This window comes from Prunus persica, chromosome G2, assembly GCF_000346465.2.
Source record: "Prunus persica cultivar Lovell chromosome G2, Prunus_persica_NCBIv2, whole genome shotgun sequence".
NCBI classification, from domain to species: domain Eukaryota; kingdom Viridiplantae; phylum Streptophyta; class Magnoliopsida; order Rosales; family Rosaceae; genus Prunus; species Prunus persica.
The window spans coordinates 11,992,671-12,013,489 of record NC_034010.1 but is presented as its reverse complement, the minus strand read 5'-3'; the positions used below and the strand labels follow the sequence as shown (position 1 = coordinate 12,013,489).

The window sequence follows — 20,819 nt, the reverse complement described above, 5'->3', positions numbered from 1 at the left end:
ATCATTGATTGATTTCATTTTCTTTGTCACCAACCCTGAACCCAGCTCTACTCATCTCCTCACTTCTCCTCATTTAATATACAATGATTGCATACATGTAAAGGAGGGATGAGATGAGAGAATGATGAAAAATAAATTGATGGAGAACCAAAGAGTGAGAGGAAAACTGAAGAAATGAAAACCTTTAGACTTTCAGATCCAAAAGAGTTTTGGAATTTCATTATTTTATATAATTATTTTCTAGTTTACGTTGTAGGGTATATATAAAAGTCTGTTAAAAATAAGAAGAATGCAAGCTATCTTCCCATTTGTGCCTTATTTTTCCACCTTCTTCATCTCTCTAACTTGCAAAAACCCAGCAATCTCGTGCACTGTTCACCCTCTTCTCCATTCTTCTCTTCTGACAGACAGAGTATCTTAGGCCTAAGGTAACATACCAAGAACATACCCTTGGGGCCCTAGTCATTAACAATCAAGTGAAGTGCTCTGTTCAACATTGTCTCAAAGGGTATCTGCTAAAACTGGTGGACATTACTTTCCCAACCAATTTGGACTCTAATAAGCCACTATCAAGCTGACAAACAAGTTTATGAAAACCAGGTTCATCTGGGTCTGGCCTATCAAGTTTTTTTGCTTGTTTTTGGTTACAAGCGATATTGGGAGGAGGGAATCACATCTAGGACCTCAAGTGTAAGGATAGATACTCTTAACCACTTGAGCTACAAGCTCTTGCTAGCCTATCAAGTTTAAGCAAATGGTCAATGCACGTATTTGGGTTTGTCTACCAAGTTTTCATTATGGCTCTACAAATGTTTGTAATATCCAAGAGAAAGCAGTGATTGGCCTGCAAGCCTTGATGGAATTGCATATGATGGAGCCTTTATGGTACACAACACTATATATCTGCAAGTGATGGGCAAGAACTTGAACATTTCTACAAATTGAAAAGAGAAAATGCTTGTGATTGCTTTTCCAGGAAGACCTTCAATCTTGTACTCCACACACAAGATTTAGCACACATTTTATACATAAACTTTGGTACAAGGCATTTTGCAGCTCACAAGTAAGCCTAATACAATCTTAAAATCCACAAAATAGAGCATTGCAAGCCTGACCAAATACAAAAAGTCTGTTTACAAGAAGGCATCTTCTACCATGTGCCCAGAACAAGATGTTGAATTATGAAAGGAAAGAATTGGCCACTCTGCTCCCTGTATATAATCATTGAAGAAAATTGGCATGTCACAAGGCAATACTAATTGAAAACATGAAGAGGTATCATAAGGTGATGCACTTGGAAACTACATCAAAGGAGGGAGTATGTGCAAGTAAATTCTGTCCAATTGGCTACACTAGCTTTCTTACTGAAACTCATTCAAGGAGGGAGTATGTGCAAGTATATTCTGTCCAATTGGTTCATACTTTTCTTTTTCTCTTTAATTTGGAGTAGAAGGATTTACAATTGGGATATTTCAGTTCAAATCTCTCTTCTATCTACATAATTGAACCCTAAAAGCTCAGAAAATTGGCATGTCACAAGCCAATACTAATTGAAAACATGAAGAGGTATCATAAGGTGATGCACTTGGAAACTACATCAAAGGAGGGAGTATGTGCAAGTAAATTCTGTCCAATTGGCTACACTAGCTTTCTTACTGAAACTCATTCAAGGAGGGAGTATGTGCAAGTATATTCTGTCCAATTGGTTCATACTTTTCTTTTTCTCTTTAATTTGGAGTAGAAGGATTTACAATTGGGATATTTCAGTTCAAATCTCTCTTCTATCTAGATATTAAGTAGTAATCTTACAGAGTGAAGTATTGGTTTGACATGTTAAAAGCATAAAATTAAAACAACAAATGCAGAACTAGAAATTAAGTTAGAGGGAGAGAGAGAGACAGAGAGAGAGAGACACAGAGAGAGACAGAGAGAGAGAGAGAGAGAGAGAGAGAGCCATACCATGGCCAGAAGGGATAGCGTATCTCAAACTTTCTTCTTTTCCTGAGAGAAAGTAAATGTTGATAAGTGGCTTTATGTCTAAGACCTATTTTATATCCCCTGAGCTATTGGCTCAATTTTTATCAAGAAAGTTACCTTCAGATTGACTAATTAGTAAGAGTATCCACTTTGTCTTCTCAACATCAGGAAGAGTATCAGTAGAGAGAATTCTTCTGGGTTACCATTCAATATTATGCGTACAGCTTTAAAAACTTGCAATCTACTGACGTTAGGTATCTTTGAAACCACTCAGCAGTAACTTTGACACCTCACCAGCTGCATGTTCCAATGGATCTTTTTTCACTTTCTTATTTGGATGCGAGTCAGAAGTTGAAGTTAATGGATTTATACAAGCATGTGAGTTAGGAATCAAATTGCTGTTATTTTCTTCTTCAGCCTCCATTATTTCTTCAGCACAAGCACAGAGAGAAAGTAAATATCAAAGAGAGCAAAAACAGCACAAGAGAAAAGATTCGTTTTTCTTATATTGTTTACACACAAAGATATTAAACTGACAGAGTATTTGGTAACAAGCAGAGAGAAAGCAATCATCTGATTCTAATCTATCTGAATTCTGAAGTATAACAGCATTGACTAAACCAGCAAAGGTGTGAAATGCATCGTGACTATTATAACCTTAAAGAGACAAAATGTGATGAAGTTCATACCTCATTGTCACATGAAGTATCTGAGTCGTTCATTTTATTATCAATGTACACTGTCAAATACAGATTACAGGGATGTGGGAACATTGTAATATTTTCCAAAAATAATAAGACCTCTCCATCACTTTATACGTTTTCAAGAACAGAGGCAACGAAGACAGGAAAATGTGAAAATATGAGCCATTATCGCATTAGTAGACTACTTCATGGTTTATCCTTCACACCAAACCTTAAAAGAATACAGATGTGATTTCAAACAGAGAGCTTATCTTCTAAAGGTTTCCACTTACCATGCAAACAATATATACACAATTGAAGGACATAAGTACTAATCACAGAAACGTGCCATGTTTGATGCCTAATTGCTTACTATAAGTTCAACTCTGTTACTAACTATGATGCTACCAACGAAAACCCTCGGAAATTTTTACCACCTGCACTTAAAAACAATAAGGGCCTATGCATTTTACAGTAATAAGCTGAATGTCCAAGTGTAATCTAAGGAAAATTACATTTGTTGTTGTTAATGTCTGTCTATTAACATTTGACTGACCTGCAGATGGCTGTTTCGAAGAAGGTGGGATGACCGAGTGGGTGGAAACGGGGTGCACATCACCCCTGTGCTCAGCAACGCCATTGGTAAGTATGGCCATACTGGGCGTGTGGCTCACCACGGCTTGAGGTTGCTTGACTGCCGGAGAAGATGGAGTAAAGCTATAGCCAAAAATATCCACGTTGTCCAAAGGCGACCAAGGAGAATAAAGCTTATCCGTAGGCTCAACTGGCACGTGAGAAGCCATGGCGAAGCGTGTGATCAAGGAAGTAAAAGGCAGGGAGTCGGGCATGGAAGTTGGGAATGCAGCACGGCAGATGGCACGAAAAATGTAGGTGGCCAGATCAGTAGGTACATTGTTCCCAATGGCATAAAGAAGGCGAGCTCTATCAATGCTAAGCAAAGAAGGGATAACGTGACAAGGAGGATCGATATTATATCTCACTATGCTGTTAAGCACTTTGTACAAATCACTCAGTCGATTTTCACGCAAAACCCTGACCCTCTTGTTCCAACCCAAAGTAGATTTCACCACCTTCAAGTCAAGATTATCAACAACAAGCCCAGGAAAACCAGGTGATTTTTCATTTGGGTTTGCCCTAGTAAGTTTAAGTAACTGGGCAATGCCAGAAACAGAGAAATTTAACACCTTACCTCGCAAATACACATCAAATGAGTCAGGGTATTCTCGACCGCTAGAGAAATGCAGAGTCTCATCCCACAAACAAGAACCAAAAGGGCCCAACCCAGGTGAGGTTTTCTGCTCGGCGGAGAAAGGAGGAATGTTTGCGTAGAATTCTTGGACAATCTGGATATTAGTAGGCTCTGAAGGACCCATTGCCAAAAGCCAACCTCTTGATTTGAAGATTCTAGGAAGCCCAAGATCCTCGAAGTCACTCAATTTGACCTCCCGCTCAACCGTCACAGCTTGAACACTGAAGATTATCTTGTAGCGGTTCATTGCTTCCGAAGTCTTGAACTTACTTTCATCAATATCGTCACCAACATAAGCTTGCTCTCTACCCATCAAATCAATAATATCCAATTACAACGAAGTAGTAGTTTTAGAAGATTCGAGCTAACAATGGATGCGGGTTGGATTGAAGGAGGAGGATGACAAGAGCAAATGACGTTTGAGTTGAGACAAAATGGAAATTCCGAAAATGAAAAATATATACCGGTATTCTTCTAGGGGAGTGAGGAGGGAAAAGTAGGAGGAGATGGGAGGGAAACTTTTTCATAAACGAGCCACTTTAATTTTACGTTCGGAAAGTTGATTTTAAAATCTCTACTGTTTTGCGCACTTGGCCTGGAAAATCAGTCCCCTATCCTGGACAAAATGCATGATAAAGAAGTGCATTCAAATCAGATCGCTTTTTTTTTTTTTTTTCTTTTTTGTTGGGTTTGAAAAGGAAGTTCATTGAGTTGGGATTAATGGATGAGAAGACGTGGGGCCCGTGTTGTCAGGACACATAACGAGCTGGGATGAAAGGATCGTAGGAATCCAACGGCTTCCTTCAAACTACTGTTTCGTTTTCTTTTCCAATTAATTTCTATCGTTATATATAATGGCTAAGATTTAATTTGAGCAAATCCAACTGTACCAAAAAAAAAAAAATTCCAATGTCTCAAAATCAAATCCAATGGCCAAAATAGTATTATTAAATAATCAAAATCAAATCAAACACCCAAACTCACTCCAAACGCGATAATAATCCACCAAAATTATTTTTTGTTCATTCTCACTTTGTTAATTTTGTAATTAAAATAGATGAGATGGCAGATGACATGGGTTGCCATGTCATGTGCCACATGTGTTGGTATCCAAAAGTTGGTAAATAAGTTGGTGCCCGTAGCGTTATTGGAATTCTGAAGTATAACAGTATTGACTAGACCAGCAAAAGGTGTGAAATGCATCATGACTATTATAACCAGAAACATATAAATTGAATATTTTCCTATGTGATTACTAACTCCTTATCTGATAATTGCAAGATACTTGAAGAGTTTAGTCACTATAACATTTCAATACAATGTGGTGTGTATACGATTTTAAGCATAACAATATCTCAATGAAAGGGAGTATTTTATTATTATCTATATCCATATATACAAAGCAAAAGGTAGAGAATGATAAAATATTTAAAATACCAGAAAATGTCATTGATTAATGCAAACATTAAGAATTGAAATTATTAATTAAATGAGAATAATATGGTAAATTCACATTTTTTCATATTAAAAAGATTAAAATTAAAAGAAAAATCAGATAATGGATCCTATTTTTATAGAACACAACTACTCATTATCTTTTTTAATTCTAAAATAAATTCAATTTTTTTTTTAAAAAAGCCTCTCACAGAAGCAGAAGAGCGTGAAAAGAGGCTAGTGAATATTTAAATTAAAAATAACCTAACAAAAAGTAGTAAAAAAATACTATAGATCAACTCATGTGCCAATATCCTATTAGCTGTTAAAAAATAAAAATTAAAGTAGGCCTAGAATGATTATAAAAATAAAAAAACTAGATTATTGTTTGTATAAAAAAAAAAAAAAAATCTCCACTAACTATATTTTCCAAAATTTTCCTCATCTTTTTATTGCATACCTAATATTCTTCTATTTACTAAAGTTTCTCTGTAATTTATTAAATTTTTACTTATAAGTTTTTGGCCTTTGGAAAGATAAATGATATTATTATTATATTATTTTCTCTAGTTTCACAGGTCCAAATTTAGGCGTATCGATACAGCCGGTGCACTCCAACTCAAGTTCTCAACCCTAATCGCTAAAATCCCCCCTCTCAGTTGAGATTATTTTTGAAACAGAAACGCTCCAGCCGTCAGCGACGAACAATCCGCCCATCTCAACCGTCAACTCCTCCATTTTTCGACGCCGTCTTCCCGCCATATACATATTGCTCATCTCTCCTCTCTCTCGACAGCGACAACGGTTGATGCGCAACCATCTTTGATCTCATCTCATCCCAAGTATGATGTCTTACTGCAATATATTCTAATCTTGGACCCCATCCCATCACATATTTAAGATCCACCCTTTAGCAACGATCAGTTTCCTTGATTTTGTTTCATATTTCTTTTTTATTCTCTTCCGTTTCTTATTTCCTGGGTTCTACAGGGTTTTAGTTGAATTTGCTTTGGCATTCCAAGTTTACTTTATTATTAGTTGAATTAACTCTCCAGATCCTCCTGGTATGCAATTTTAGATTTAAATTTTATTTTTTGCTGGGTGAGTTTGAAGTTGTAGAAATTGTTTCTTTTTTTGTGATAAATTTATCATTCATGAATTTTGAACTTTATGCTACTGATTAAAAGTATATAGCAATGATCTTCTCATAAATTTTGAAATTTCCGTTGATATGAATTTTTTGTCTTGAATATGAATAGGGCCTGTGCAAGTTAATATTATACGGTTTATGCATCTTCTCATAAATTTTGAAATTTCTATTGATATGATTTGTTTTTGTATTGAATATGAATAGGACCTCTGCAAGTTCATAATGGCTGCCACTGACGATGGTTTGAAGAAGCTCGAGTACCTTTCCTTGGTTTCCAAGGTCTGTTCAGAGCTCGAAACCCATATAGGGGTTGGGGACAAAGTTCTGGCGGAGTTCATCACTGAGTTGGGACGAAAGTGCGAGACGGTGGACGAGTTTGACACCAAATTAAAGAAAAACGGTGCCGAGATGCCCGATTACTTTGTCCGTACACTCCTCACTATCATTCACGCTATTCTTCCACCAAAGCCAAAGCCTGAGAAGGACTCGAAGAAAGAGAGCGCTTCTGATGGTAGGAAGACCAAGTTTAAGGCTTTGGCAGTCGCTGATAATAAAGATAGAGTCAAGGACATCGAGAAGGAAATTGAGATGGAGACCAAGGAAAAGCGAAACAGAAGAGAAGAACAAGATGAAGAGCGAGAAGAAGATAGGCGTAGAGGTAGTGATAGATATAGGGAAGGAGATAGAGATAGAGATCGAGATAGACACAGAGGAGGTAGAGATAGAGATGGGAGGGAGAGGCGAAGGGAAAGGTATGATAGAGATGAGAGGCGCAGAGATACACATTATAATGATGATGATGATGACAGGGGAAGGCATACAGATCGATACAATAAGCATAAGAGAGATAGGTATGAAGACGATGGAGATGTTAAGGAAGATGGTGATGATAGGAGAGGTAATAGGGATCGGCAGAACGGCCAGAACCATTCGGATGAGCCCGAATTGTATCAGGTTTATAAGGGCAGGGTTTCGAGAGTGATGGACACCGGTTGTTTTGTTCAGTTGAATGATTTAAGAGGGAAGGAGGGTCTGGTTCACGTTTCACAGATGGCAACTAGGCGAATTAGCAATGCTAAGGATGTGGTGAAGAGGGATCAGGAAGTTTATGTGAAGGTGATTTCAATTTCAGGTCAGAAGTTGAGCCTTTCAATGAGGGATGTTGATCAACATACAGGGAAGGATTTGCTCCCCTTGAAGAAGAGCTCAGAGGATGATGCTCTTAGGACGAACCCATCTTTTTCAAAGGATGGACCTGTGACTAGGACTGGTCTTTCTGGGATTAGGATTGTGGAAGAGGATGATGTTGGCCCATCACGTCGGCCATTGAAGAGAATGAGCTCGCCAGAGAAGTGGGAAGCCAAACAGTTGATTGCCTCAGGTGTTTTGGGTGTTACAGAGTATCCTATGTATGATGAGGAAACCGATGGGATGCTTTATCAAGAAGAGGGAGCTGAGGAAGAGCTTGAGATTGAGCTCAATGAGGACGAGCCAGCCTTTTTAAATGGACAGAGCAGGTATTCTGTTGATATGTCACCTGTGAAAATCTTTAAGAATCCAGAAGGGTCACTGGGTCGTGCAGCTGCACTTCAGTCCGCACTCATTAAGGAGCGTAGAGAAGTGCGTGAGCAGCAGCAGAGAACCATGTTGGATTCTATCCCAAAGGATCTCAATCGTCCCTGGGAAGATCCAATGCCAGAGACTGGTGAGAGGCATCTTGCACAAGAACTTAGAGGTGTTGGTTTGTCAGCATATGATATGCCTGAGTGGAAGAAGGATGCTTTTGGGAAAACTATCAGTTTTGGGCAGAGGTCAAAACTCTCAATCCAGGAACAGAGGCAGAGCTTGCCTATCTACAAGCTGAAGAAAGAATTGATTGCAGCGGTGCATGAGAACCAAGTGCTTGTCGTCATTGGTGAGACTGGTTCGGGTAAGACAACACAGGTAACGCAGTATCTTGCAGAAGCGGGTTACACGACAATGGGTAAGATTGGTTGTACACAGCCACGTAGGGTGGCTGCTATGTCTGTGGCCAAGAGGGTTGCTGAAGAGTTTGGTTGTCGTTTAGGAGAGGAAGTCGGCTATGCAATTCGTTTTGAGGATTGCACTGGTCCAGACACTGTCATCAAGTACATGACTGATGGTATGCTTCTTAGGGAGATTTTGATTGATGAGAACCTTTCTCAGTATTCTGTGGTCATGCTTGATGAAGCTCATGAGAGGACAATCCACACAGATGTTCTTTTTGGACTACTGAAGAAGCTTGTGAAGCGGAGACCAGACCTTCGTTTGATTGTCACATCTGCTACCTTGGATGCGGAGAAGTTTTCCGGTTATTTCTTTAACTGTAACATCTTCACTATCCCTGGGAGAACTTTTCCTGTAGAGATACTCTACACTAAACAGCCGGAAAGCGACTACCTTGATGCATCTCTAATAACTGTTCTACAAATACACTTGACAGAACCTGAAGGTGACATCCTTCTTTTCTTGACTGGACAAGAAGAGATTGATTTTGCATGCCAGTCTCTTTATGAGAGGATGAAAGGTCTTGGTAAAAATGTCCCTGAGTTGATTATCCTACCAGTGTATAGTGCCCTTCCTAGTGAAATGCAGTCAAGGATATTTGATCCTGCCCCACCAGGTAAGAGGAAAGTAGTTGTGGCTACTAATATTGCTGAGGCATCACTGACCATTGATGGGATATTTTATGTCATTGATCCTGGTTTTGCAAAGCAAAATGTTTATAACCCAAAGCAGGGGCTAGATTCACTGGTCATAACTCCAATTTCCCAAGCATCAGCTAAGCAACGAGCTGGGCGTGCTGGGCGTACAGGCCCTGGGAAATGTTACCGCCTCTACACTGAGAGTGCATACCGCAATGAGATGTCCCCTACTTCAATTCCAGAAATCCAGAGGATAAATCTTGGGACTACTACACTTACGATGAAAGCTATGGGGATAAATGATCTCTTGTCTTTTGATTTTATGGATCCTCCTTCACCCCAAGCACTCATTTCTGCCATGGAACAATTGTACAGTTTAGGAGCACTGGATGAGGAGGGGCTGCTCACCAAATTGGGTAGGAAAATGGCTGAGTTTCCTCTGGATCCACCCTTGTCTAAGATGCTACTGGCCAGTGTGGACCTTGGATGCAGTGATGAGATCTTGACCATCATTGCAATGATTCAGACTGGTAATATTTTTTACAGGCCTAGGGAAAAACAAGCCCAGGCAGATCAGAAGAGAGCCAAGTTTTTCCAGCCAGAGGGAGATCATCTGACTTTACTTGCAGTCTATGAGGCATGGAAAGCTAAGAATTTTTCAGGGCCATGGTGTTTTGAGAATTTTGTTCAGTCTCGATCCTTGAGGAGGGCACAGGATGTCAGAAAACAGCTTCTCAGCATCATGGACAAGTATGTTCTTCTAATTTATCTTGATGTGTACTCGTGGTTGTATGGATCTTTTTTTCTGGTTTCACGTTTGCATGAATGGTTTTAAAAGATGTAGATTAATGTTCTAGGTTTGCTCATGTTTGGCACATTGTATTTTTGCAGTAGTCGTGAATTAGGCATGCCTTTTGCTGTCTGTACTTGACGGAAATGCTGAAATGTTGTTCAGGCCTAGTTTGTGTTTTAAAATCTAGATATATGGTACCTGAGCAGCGAATAGGTGATTACGAATTGTCATGTTGATGTTACCTCATACACTGTTTTCAGAGCATTATTAGCAGAAGTGCTTTTTTCCACCATTTTTTCAGTGGTTAAGTATAGTATCTTTATAAATTATAACTACCCTTTTGTGTATAGCTAAATTGCCAGTATATGCTCTTCAAATGTGCTCTCTTGTGCGGACATGTTAGTTATTTTGATACTGGAATTGTTTTTCTTGGTCAAGTGTTGTTTGTACAAAATATTGCAAAACTGTTTTATAAGTTGATATGGAAATTCAGATGGCATATTACACATCCTACCATCGCCATTAACAGATTTCTTCGATTGACATAGCATTGTCATGTAAGCTCTAGGATAGATTATTATAAAGATTGTCATGCCAATGTCTCTACTAGCACCCCTTGCTTTAGTTTATAACAGTGATCAACGATTTCTGAGTTGAGTATTCTGATTTGAAGATGAAATTGCATTCTGACTATAGATTGTGAATTTCAGGTATAAACTAGATGTTGTCAGTGCTGGAAAGAATTTTACAAAGATCAGGAAGGCAATTACAGCAGGGTTTTTCTTCCACGGTGCTAGAAAGGACCCGCAGGAGGGTTATAGAACCCTAGTGGAGAACCAACCAGTTTATATACACCCAAGCAGCGCCCTCTTCCAGAGACAACCAGATTGGGTGATCTACCATGAGCTGGTTATGACCACAAAGGAGTACATGCGCGAGGTGACGGTTGTCGACCCCAAATGGCTTGTGGAACTGGCACCCAGGTTCTTCAAAGTGGCAGATCCCACCAAGATGAGCAAGCGCAAGCGTCAAGAACGTATTGAACCGCTATATGATAGATACCATGAACCTAACTCTTGGCGTCTTAGTAAGCGACGTGCTTGATATGTGTGTCATCTGCTGCTTTTGGTATTTCTGTATGGATTCAATGTGAATATCTTGTAATTACTTGAGCTAATTTTTGACATGACGTGCACAATTTGTGTGGCTTCATTACTTTTTAACATCCTCGTGAAATTCCTTCAACGTCGCAATAAGGGCGTCATCAATTGCTTATTTTTGTTACTGCAAGCAAGCTGGGGGTAGAATCTGTTGTGTAATTTAAAAGCTATTTTATTTCTTGATTTCTACTTTAGGAGATATTAGCTGTTCTGTTCTCTGGACAATGAATTGTTAGGAAATGAAAGAATCATAGTGTATTCTTGAATGTATTAAGGCATTCAATATTTGATGTATTTTAGCACTCAAATATGTATGACCTCTGATCCTAGCTTGTTAGCATGGCCTGAGTTGTCTGCCTGGTCTTGCCTGGAGAAAGCCTGGGAGTCGCCTAGGCGGGCGGAGGTAAACTGGGCCGGAGGTAAACTGAGACTGAAGATCCCGGCTCGAGCTCAGGTTACCAACCAAGCAATCTGAGGGGTTGTGGAAATCTGCATTCTTTAGTGTAGAAAACAGAAGGGTCAATAACAGTGCTAACACCACTACCAACAGCAACGTTCCGTAAATCCCACTTTGATTGTTGCTCTCATCTGAGAAATCTCTTAGAGTAATGATTCCAAAGGCGGTAGAGTAATGATTCCAAAGGCGGCTGCATAGGCCGTGGGCTAGTTTGTAGTTGCGCCGCACTTTGGATTGATCCATAGATGATTGGGGAGGGTTTTGATTCGGTAGAGATATACCTTCTGAAAAGACACCCGGATTCTTTTGGTTGAGTTTGGCTTGCATGGTCTTCATATCTGCTATTAAATCTCCATTAGCAGCCGATTGCTGTTGTAGAGCAGCTAAAGTTCAAGCATGATTAACAAGTTGAGGTTTCAGTAGCATATTGACTAGCTGTTCCAAACATAGATTTGAAATCGAGTAAGGAAAAGAGTTCCCATTTCCAATCTCAGGAACCCGAATGTATCGTCTTTTAATCAAATTTCCCCACTCAGTTTCTGCTCCTAGTAGCACAAAAAAGTCATTAAAAAAACGTGTAACAGACTTCCCTGCTTGGAAACAGAATAAAAAACTTACCCAAGAATACAGAGTGTAATGGTCGTTTAAGACTCAAAGGCAGAGAAGGAAATATGAATTTTCAGTGAGTCTCAATTTCCCATGAACTAACCCTGTTCTGTTTACCACAACACCCTGGCTCATCCCACTCTACCGTTGAACATTCAAAGCAAACACCTTCATTATAATGAAGATATGGGCCGTTACATTAATTTAAGGGCCGTTTTTAAAGAGGACCTCACAGGACCTCATTTTTAGGACCTTAGGTGAGCGGGACTGCATTATTAAATAGGTCTAGATGTTTGTCGATCATTTGCTTGTTCTTGGAAGTTGGATCTAGATGTTTGTCGTTCTCATTTGATTGTTCTTGGATCTAGACGTTTGTCGATCATTTGCTTCTGGGCTCCATCAGTACAAAGGTCGTACAATGTCATGATGTTGGTGGAATTCAAGCTACTTTAACCCAAAGTTCAATATTGCACATTGACGTTTGTCGATCATTTGCTTCCGGGATCATCCGAATGTTTCTTCTTCAACTCTGTATATAACAGAGTCATTATTGTAATCAGTCATGATGAAAAGATCAATATACAAATCTCTCTAAAAATACTCTCTTTCTTCTTCAACTCTCTTCTCTCTCTCTCTCTCTCTCTCTCTGTGTGTTATCAGGGGCCCTAGTCATTAACAATCAAGTTAAGTGCTCTGTTCAACATTGTCCAAAAAGGTATCTGCTAAAATTGGTGGACATTACTTTCCCAACCAATTTGGACTTCTAATAAGCCACTATCAAGCTGACAAACAAGTTTATGAAAACCAGGTTCATTTGGGTCTGGCCTACCAAGTTTTTTGTTTGTCGGAATCACATTTAGGACCTCGAGTTCAGAGATAGATGCTCTTAATTGCTTGAGCTACAAGCCCCTTGCTAGCCTATCAAGTTTAAGCAAATGGTCAATGCAAGTATTTGGGTTTGCCTACCAAGTTTTCATTATGGCTCTACAAATGTTTGGAATATCCAAGAGAAAGCAGTGATTGGCCTGCAGGCCTTGATGGAATTGCATATGTTGGAGCCTTTATGCTACACAACACTATATATCTGCAAGTAATGGGCAAGAACTTGAACATTGTTATAAACTGAAGAAATTGGAGAAGAAAATTGAGATAGAGAGGAGGGAGAATTTTCTCCTCATTCAATCTGTGTTTCCGTTCTTTTCCATTGTATTATTCCATACTCCGATTACATAGGAAGGGTGATCCCTTCTTTGTAGGCAAACAGAGGAGGAAGCTTCCAATTGGAGGAAGCTTCGAGGAAGCTTCTCCCAATTGGAGGTGGGCTCCACCTAACATATTTACAACACTCCCCCTTGGAGACCACAAATGATATGGAATATGTCTCGTTAAAAACCTTGCCAGTAAAAACCCAGTGGGACAAAAACTGGTCAAAGGGAAAAAGAGTACATAATAATGTGTAACATAAAATTCTAAGTGTATTGGCGCGCGTGCGACACTGCCTCGTTAAAACCTTGCCAGGAAAAACCCAGTGGGATAAAAACCTGGACGAAGGAAAAAAGAGTACAGTGTTTGAAGATCTTTATTGATAGCACGCTCCCCCTGATGCTTGGCAAAATATCTTTAAGTCATACTGTTGATCACCTTTCTGAATATCGTAGTTGACACTGCTGCTGTGAGTCAATCTGGAGCGACACTGCCTCGTTAAAACCTTACCAGGAAAAACCCAGTGGGATAAAAACCTGGATGAAGGAAAAAGAGTACAGTGTATGAAGGTCTTTATTAAGACCTTTCTCCCCCTGGTGAATATCTTCCCCTGAAAAATTTAGGACTAGCTTCTGTCCAGTAAGCGACCACTAAAATTTTCATAGTATACCCTAAACCCTTGAGCTACACTGCCTCGTTAAAACCTTACCAGGAAAAACCCAATGGGATAAAAACCTGGATGAAGGAAAAAGAGTACAGTGTGGAGCTGAGCTCTATCTGGTCTAGTATACTTCCGGAAAAATATTTAAGGACCAACGGATAATCCTCATAAAAATGCTTCAATACTTTCTTAGTATAAACAAGAATCTCGTTGGCACAATGCTCGATCCTTAAGTCGAGACAAATATTTCGTGAATTCTGCAGAATTTTTAATGTGTTGCAATCACATCAATGTACTCACTGAGGTAATTTATGCATATTAATATTGAGTAATGATAATCCTCTCAACGGATTTTGTCTAAAAGGGATTAAGTTTTATGACACATTATATAGCTTTAACCCAGCTTTTTATACATCTTTAGGGAATCACTTCAGGTGATATGCTCTGTTCATTTAATAACCCTTAAAGATAATATGTTGGTCTCCGTAATTGTGTAATAAGGGGGGCACAATTGAATCTGTAAATATGGAGAAAAACCCAACATTCCTTGTTTCTGCCAGAAACAGTGTGTCATACAAAGTAGGTATATTCCCTTTTATTCCGAACACCCAAGTATAACTTTCAGTATTAACAAATTTTGGGGTTCGTATTGTGGGTTTGTTCTTTCACGTTCATTCTCATTTATAATGGAATTACCTCTTTCCATTTTGGCCAATGATATTGTCGACATTTAATAATTGAACGTGGTTCCAATCAACACAGCCCATTGATGATTTGAGTAGCTACTCCAAAATCAAAAATTGTCATTCATCAATTCATGATCTCACCATTCTCATTTGCATGCGCATGCATCAATTATAAGCATTTCTTTGCTTTTGGGTACCCAAGCCACTTCAGGGGGCTTTTATTATGTGAGAATGTGGATTATAACCTCCAATGGAGCGTTATTTTATAGTATGGCGTGGAAAATCTCCAGTTAGGGAGTTGGAACATTTAGAACCCATATATCTGTCATGCTACAGGCATGCCACAGATTAATACATACATGTCAATTAATTTATGGGACTTTAACCCGTATTATGGGACTTTAACCCATATAATTTGCTACGCATTAGGCGTGCATAATATCAATATTGACATGTCAAAGGATTGTCCATTTGGGACTTCAATCCACATCATTTGCTACGCAACAGGCGTGCATCATATTGATCACTGCTATACCCATGTTATGTTCTGATGGGATTTTTAATCTGTGCAGTGTATTATCAATGTATCCAACTTGCAATCTGTAAAATTTGCATTAATAATTCATGGATACATACAAGTCATTCTTTTGGAACGGACTTATCTCCCCATTTGGTTACCTTTCAAGATAAAATATCAAATAGGTATATAAGCATAAAATAACACAAGTATTGCTTACATCCTTAGGTGGGAGAAACTTTTCTCAAGTATCATTCAAGCTCATATCAGCCCAGTAAATATAATGTAGCACTTGATGATCTAGTTATATCCTGCAAGAGCAAAAATCACAACTCTTTTGCCTCTGTCAAAACAAATAACCCTCATAGTTAGGATTACTTCATGGATTCATTCTTCAGATGTTCATTCTAAAGAAATAAAATCTCTTATGAACAGAGAGTTATAAAAAGAGAAAAAATGCAAAAAGATTGTGATATTGATTGCAAGAGAAGGTAAGCAATCAGGGAAGGAAGCTGGTGGGAGCAGACAATAAGCTCTCATATCTCCTAGTCTAGAAGGACCTCAGGAGATTAGAGCATAAGGCCGCCTTTACAATTCCCTGATCTTGCAGAAACATGATCAGGGATAGTCTTGCTTCCTGGATGGATGATCAGAGATAGTCTTGCTTCTCAGGCATATTAAGTGCTTACTGATAAGAAAAACAAGTAAATATCGCATCACTACGTATGGAGTAAACTGGATGTCTTCTGCAAAGGAAATTTCGTTAGTAACACATTTATACACAAATACAATGAATAGGTAGAACCGGTGAATTTCAAATTAACCATAGGAAAATTGCGAGATTCTCGGGATACTTTTGAAAAAGTAGTTCTGTGAAATCCGTAAAGTAAGATCGGCTTTGAAAATAATACTTGAAAACGCCGAAAGTGCCGACAGGCATTATTAGAGGCCACGTGAAGTTTTGGACTCTAGGAAAGAAAAAGAGAAATATGGGGATCCGAGAAGATATTGGGATCCTGAAAAACAGTAGCCATATTTCCTCTTATAGATATTGCCTTTGCAAACCTTGATTGGGGCAACTGCGTTTCAACTTAACTTCCTTCATTTTCTGAAACTTTAGTTTTCCTAAGGCTTTCTTCGAAACCTTCTTAAAAATGGCTTCATCTTCTTCCTGCCCAAATTATTTCAATTTAAATGATGCTCCCACAACAACCAGTGACGCCCAAGTTTGGCGTCCATCCTTTGTATCCAAAAATCGTCATCTCACAGTTAATGATTCTGTGATGATGAATGATGCTACTGCTGTCATAGTAGCTAGGAATTTCATTACTCCAATGGATGAAATGTTGTTGACAGGGAGATCAGAGGAAGAGGCTATTAATGACTCAATGGCTTTTAGCATTCAGAGTGCTGTTTCTGTTTCTAACATGGCTGATCGTTTGCGTGCCAGAGCAAACGAGGTTGAGAGGTTAGCTACTGAAAATTTGTCTCTCCAAAGAATGCTTCATGAGTCTCAACAGGAGGTTGAGAAACTTAAAGGAGAGAATAATGCCTTGTTGAAACTGGTGAGTTCATACTCTGTTGATACACTGAGAAGGCTAGACATGCTGCAGGTCTCCAATGAAAGAATTTTGGGAGACCATGAGAAGCTCATGGCTAAGCTTAAGAGGCGCCGTCCTCTTCCTTCAGAGGCTTCCAGAACATAATGTAATTTTATAGATTTTACAGGGCCTGCACCTTCATTGCAGGAAAAAATCTATCTGTTGTATGTTCCTGTTATAATAATTGCGCATATTCTTAAACTTGCACCTGTGGTTTTTACGTCTTTTCAAAATGACGATTTGGAACCTTGTGCCTTATAGGTTCAAATAACCACATCGACTCTCCCAAATTTCATATTTCAACGTATGGAACTTTTGGCCTGTGATAAACACAAACTCAGAATTCATTTGCCCTTTTTAAATGAACATGAAATATGGATTGAGTAAAAGCCACGCTAATATCTCATATATTTGGGTTCATGAGCTTCCGACCCAGATATAACAAAATATGTGGGGAGTCTCAATTCATCATTCTCTTATGCCAAAGAAATATGTGGCGTACCACAATTTGCAATAATACCTCAAGGGTTGTCCATTTAATTGTTGGAACTTCAGGTTCTCAACACTTAGATTTTGAACCTCAAGTTAAAATCACATGTTCTCATGGTATGGACATTTTTACAATTTTTTGTACATATTTCTGGACTTCAAGCCCTTACATAATTGCCCATATTTTGAGGAATTTCTGGCATCTCATTTAATTGCTCATCCATGAGTTTAAGGAACTGCAGGTTCTCTTTTGTATATAGTGACGGTTTACCCAAAATGGTTCATATTTATGCATACGTCACTATTCATGTGAATAGTACTATTCATCAAGTCATGAATACGTATCTATTCATCTGCCAGTACAGTTATCATCAATGTGTACGGCACTATGAACCAATACGGTACTGTTACATCATTATCCTTATTTACATGTCAGAAATCAAGGACTTTTAAGTCCGATCACATGTTTACAAATACAGTACCGGAGAGACTGCCAGCTCTCATATTAATATCATCATCAAGGATCTTCAAGTCCTGATGTAATTGTATGATGAGGATCAAGGAACTTCTGGTCCTGATCTGCATACTGTAAAAACTCATCATACAGCACATACAGCACAATTAAAATAAATTGCTGGTATGGACGATAAACCCGCACCACACTTTAAATAAATGTAAATGTGCGGTAAAATAAATTCATAAATTAAATTGCTTGCTGTATGGACGTTAATCCCGCACCATACCTTAAATAAAATTAAATGTGCGGTAAAGTAAACGTGCTTGTATGGGCACTAATCCTGCTCCATACATTTAAATAAAAGTAAAGGCGTGAACGATAAACCCGCACCACCCTTTTAAATAAATACTGTTGTATGGGTAATAAACCTACACTATACAGTAAATAAAATAAATGTGCTGTAAAGTAAATTTGCAGTAAAGTAAACGTGCTTGTATGGGCACTAATTCTGCACCATACATTTAAATAAAAGTAAAGGTGTGGGCGATAAAACCGCACCACCCTTTTAAATAAATACTGTTGTATGGGTAATAAACCTACACCATACAGTAAATAAAATAAATGTGCTGTAAAGTAAATTTGCAGTAAATTAAATTCATAAATTAAACGTTAGTATTAGTAACGGTCTCCCACTGATAATATATTTAGTATTACCGATGGTCCATTTTTGTTAATGGTTAGTAAAAGAAAAACAGATAAATATAATATGAAATAATAAAGAAGATAAGGGAGCAGAAAACTTAACGCTTATGCCCTTGCTGAGTGATCCCCTTTTTTTATTATTATTATTATTATTATTATTATTTATTTATTTATTTATTTATTTTTTGTTTTTTTATTATTATTATTTTAATTGTTTCGGTGTGTGGGGCTGTAAACATGGGCACTCGGCAACATGTGCTGTCCAGCCAACTTTGTCGACAGCATATTCTCTGCTTTTGTGAAGTGATTGGTGCAGTCATCCACTACATCATCAAAGCTTTTGACATAGCCTTGCAAAGAGCTCGCTCATGGACCAGATCACCTTCTGGAGTACCCCAGAAAGTGAATGCGTCCTCCCCTTGTTGTTAATAAGTTTCCACCAAAACAGCAGGATGCACAAAAGGGCAGCTTCCCTTGCAAGATCAACTTGAGACATGATAAAAACTGCAACCTTCCAATCTCCACCACTTTACGACAACTACTATGGGCTTCACCTGTTGACCAGCTCCATGCCATTACATGGAACCCAAGCAGCACCATTGCTAGTGTCGGCAGCCATGAGCAAGGTCTGAGTGGAGCCACGGGGAGGCGGCCGAGCTTGGTCACTGGGACCCATCAGTCCGGCGCCGCCGATGGTCCAGACCGGAACCAGGCCTTGTGGTGTCGCTGGCCTTATCGGAGCCAGACCTGAGCGTGTTCGAACCGGAGGCTCATCCTGAGCTTTCGACGACGGCAATCAATCCAAGGAGACACCGACGGAAAGCTCAAGAGCTCGGAACTGGAGTCGTTGTCGTCGTCGGCGGCTGCGTTGTTGGGTTGGGCCTGGTGGAGTATGGGGAGGTCGGAATGGTACTTACCGCGAAGATGAAACTCGACGGAGCAGAACTCGCACTGGCCGTCGCCGTCGCCGTCGCAGGAGTCGCAGTCACGTGAGAAGTGCATGCTCATGGCTTGGTCGGATGTCAATGGGTGTTGAGGAGGGTGATCCGACGGTCATAGTTTCTCGGGGGCTTCGGGGACCCCATTGAGGCGAAGATCTTGTTGGTGAAGGACTTGCTGTGGTTGTAATCGTTCCACAGAGGAGTGACAGGAGGGGAAGAAGCTGGAAGCTTTGATGCTGAATTTGGGTGGTAGTTTAGGATTGTGAGGCCTTGTTGAGTTTTGGGTTCTCTTCCTCTCACTCCAACTGAGAGCCAGTAGTTGTTGGAAGGGTCTTGGTCGGTGGTTATGAGCACTGAGTAGCTCTCGCCTGAGTAGATGTCCAAGTCATCCACCGCAAATGGCTGCACATAGTTTCCATCGGCTTCCACCACCACCATTTTGTGATTCCCAATGGCCAAGTTGAGTGAAGCAAGGGCAGTGGTGCTGGCGATTCTGAGCCGATAGATCTTGTTTGGAAGCACATGGAGAATAGGGGGTGCGCATTGTTCGCTTCCTCTTAGACTGCACTGGCTTGAACTGGAATTGCTATAGTGCGCTGCCAGAGAGCAGTTGTACTGTCCCCTCCCGTTGATCAGCAGTGTCTCCATCATCACTTCTGACAATTTTCTTGGGAAAATCGAGTGTCTCGGAAAGTAAAATCCCAGCTGTGGTGCCTGAACCGTACTGGATTATGTAAGTTGGGCAGGCTTGCGAGCAGTTGTGGTGACTCGGGTTGTTGCAATTTGGGCTTGAAAGTTGGAATTTTTGCTGGGTTGATGTTTGGGAATTGGCATCTAGAGCAAATGTAGCGTTTGGTGCAGGGGAACCAAACAAGGCTGCTTCCTGTGTCCATAATGAAGGAAGGAGGTGTTCTACCTGGAATCAAGGTGACGATGAGCTAGGCGGAGCATGGTTTCTGATTTGCAAGAGGGATCGAACAAATCTATGAGCAAACTTGGTTCTGCAGGATTTGATCGAATTTCCTAGCTGGTATTTTTAGAGATATTCGTGCTGATAACGTGTTATAAACTGAAGAAATTGGAGAAGAAAATTGAGATAGAGAGGAGGGAGAATTTTCTCCTCATTCAATCTATGTTTCCGTTCTTTTCCATTGTATTATTCCATACTCCGATTACATAGGAAGGGTGATCCCTTCTTTGTAGGCAAACAGAAGAGGGAGCTTCCAATTGGAGGAAGCTTCGAGGAAGCTTCTCCCAATTGGAGGTGGGCTCCACCTAACATATTTACAACAAACATTTCTACAAATTGAAAAGAGAGAAAATGCTTGTGATTGCTTGCCTAGGAAGACCTTCAATCTTCTACTCC

The 20,819-nt window shown here is 39.6% G+C and overlaps 2 protein-coding genes across 2 annotated transcripts; one reads left to right on the top strand and one right to left on the bottom strand.

Annotated features, from left to right (window-relative positions):
- LOC18781019 (probable pre-mRNA-splicing factor ATP-dependent RNA helicase DEAH5) lies at positions 5,931–11,432 on the top strand. Its single transcript, XM_020556602.1, has 3 exons — positions 5,931–6,206; positions 6,719–9,930; positions 10,684–11,432. Exons 2-3 carry the CDS (start codon positions 6,737–6,739, stop codon positions 11,075–11,077), a joined length of 3,588 nt encoding a protein of 1,195 aa, XP_020412191.1. The 5' UTR covers positions 5,931–6,206; positions 6,719–6,736; the 3' UTR covers positions 11,078–11,432.
- On the bottom strand, positions 18,732–20,726 carry LOC18780462 (L-ascorbate oxidase). The gene has a single exon (XM_020557619.1). The coding sequence runs from the start codon at positions 20,102–20,104 to the stop codon at positions 19,535–19,537; it is 570 nt and encodes a 189-aa protein (XP_020413208.1). The 5' UTR covers positions 20,105–20,726; the 3' UTR covers positions 18,732–19,534.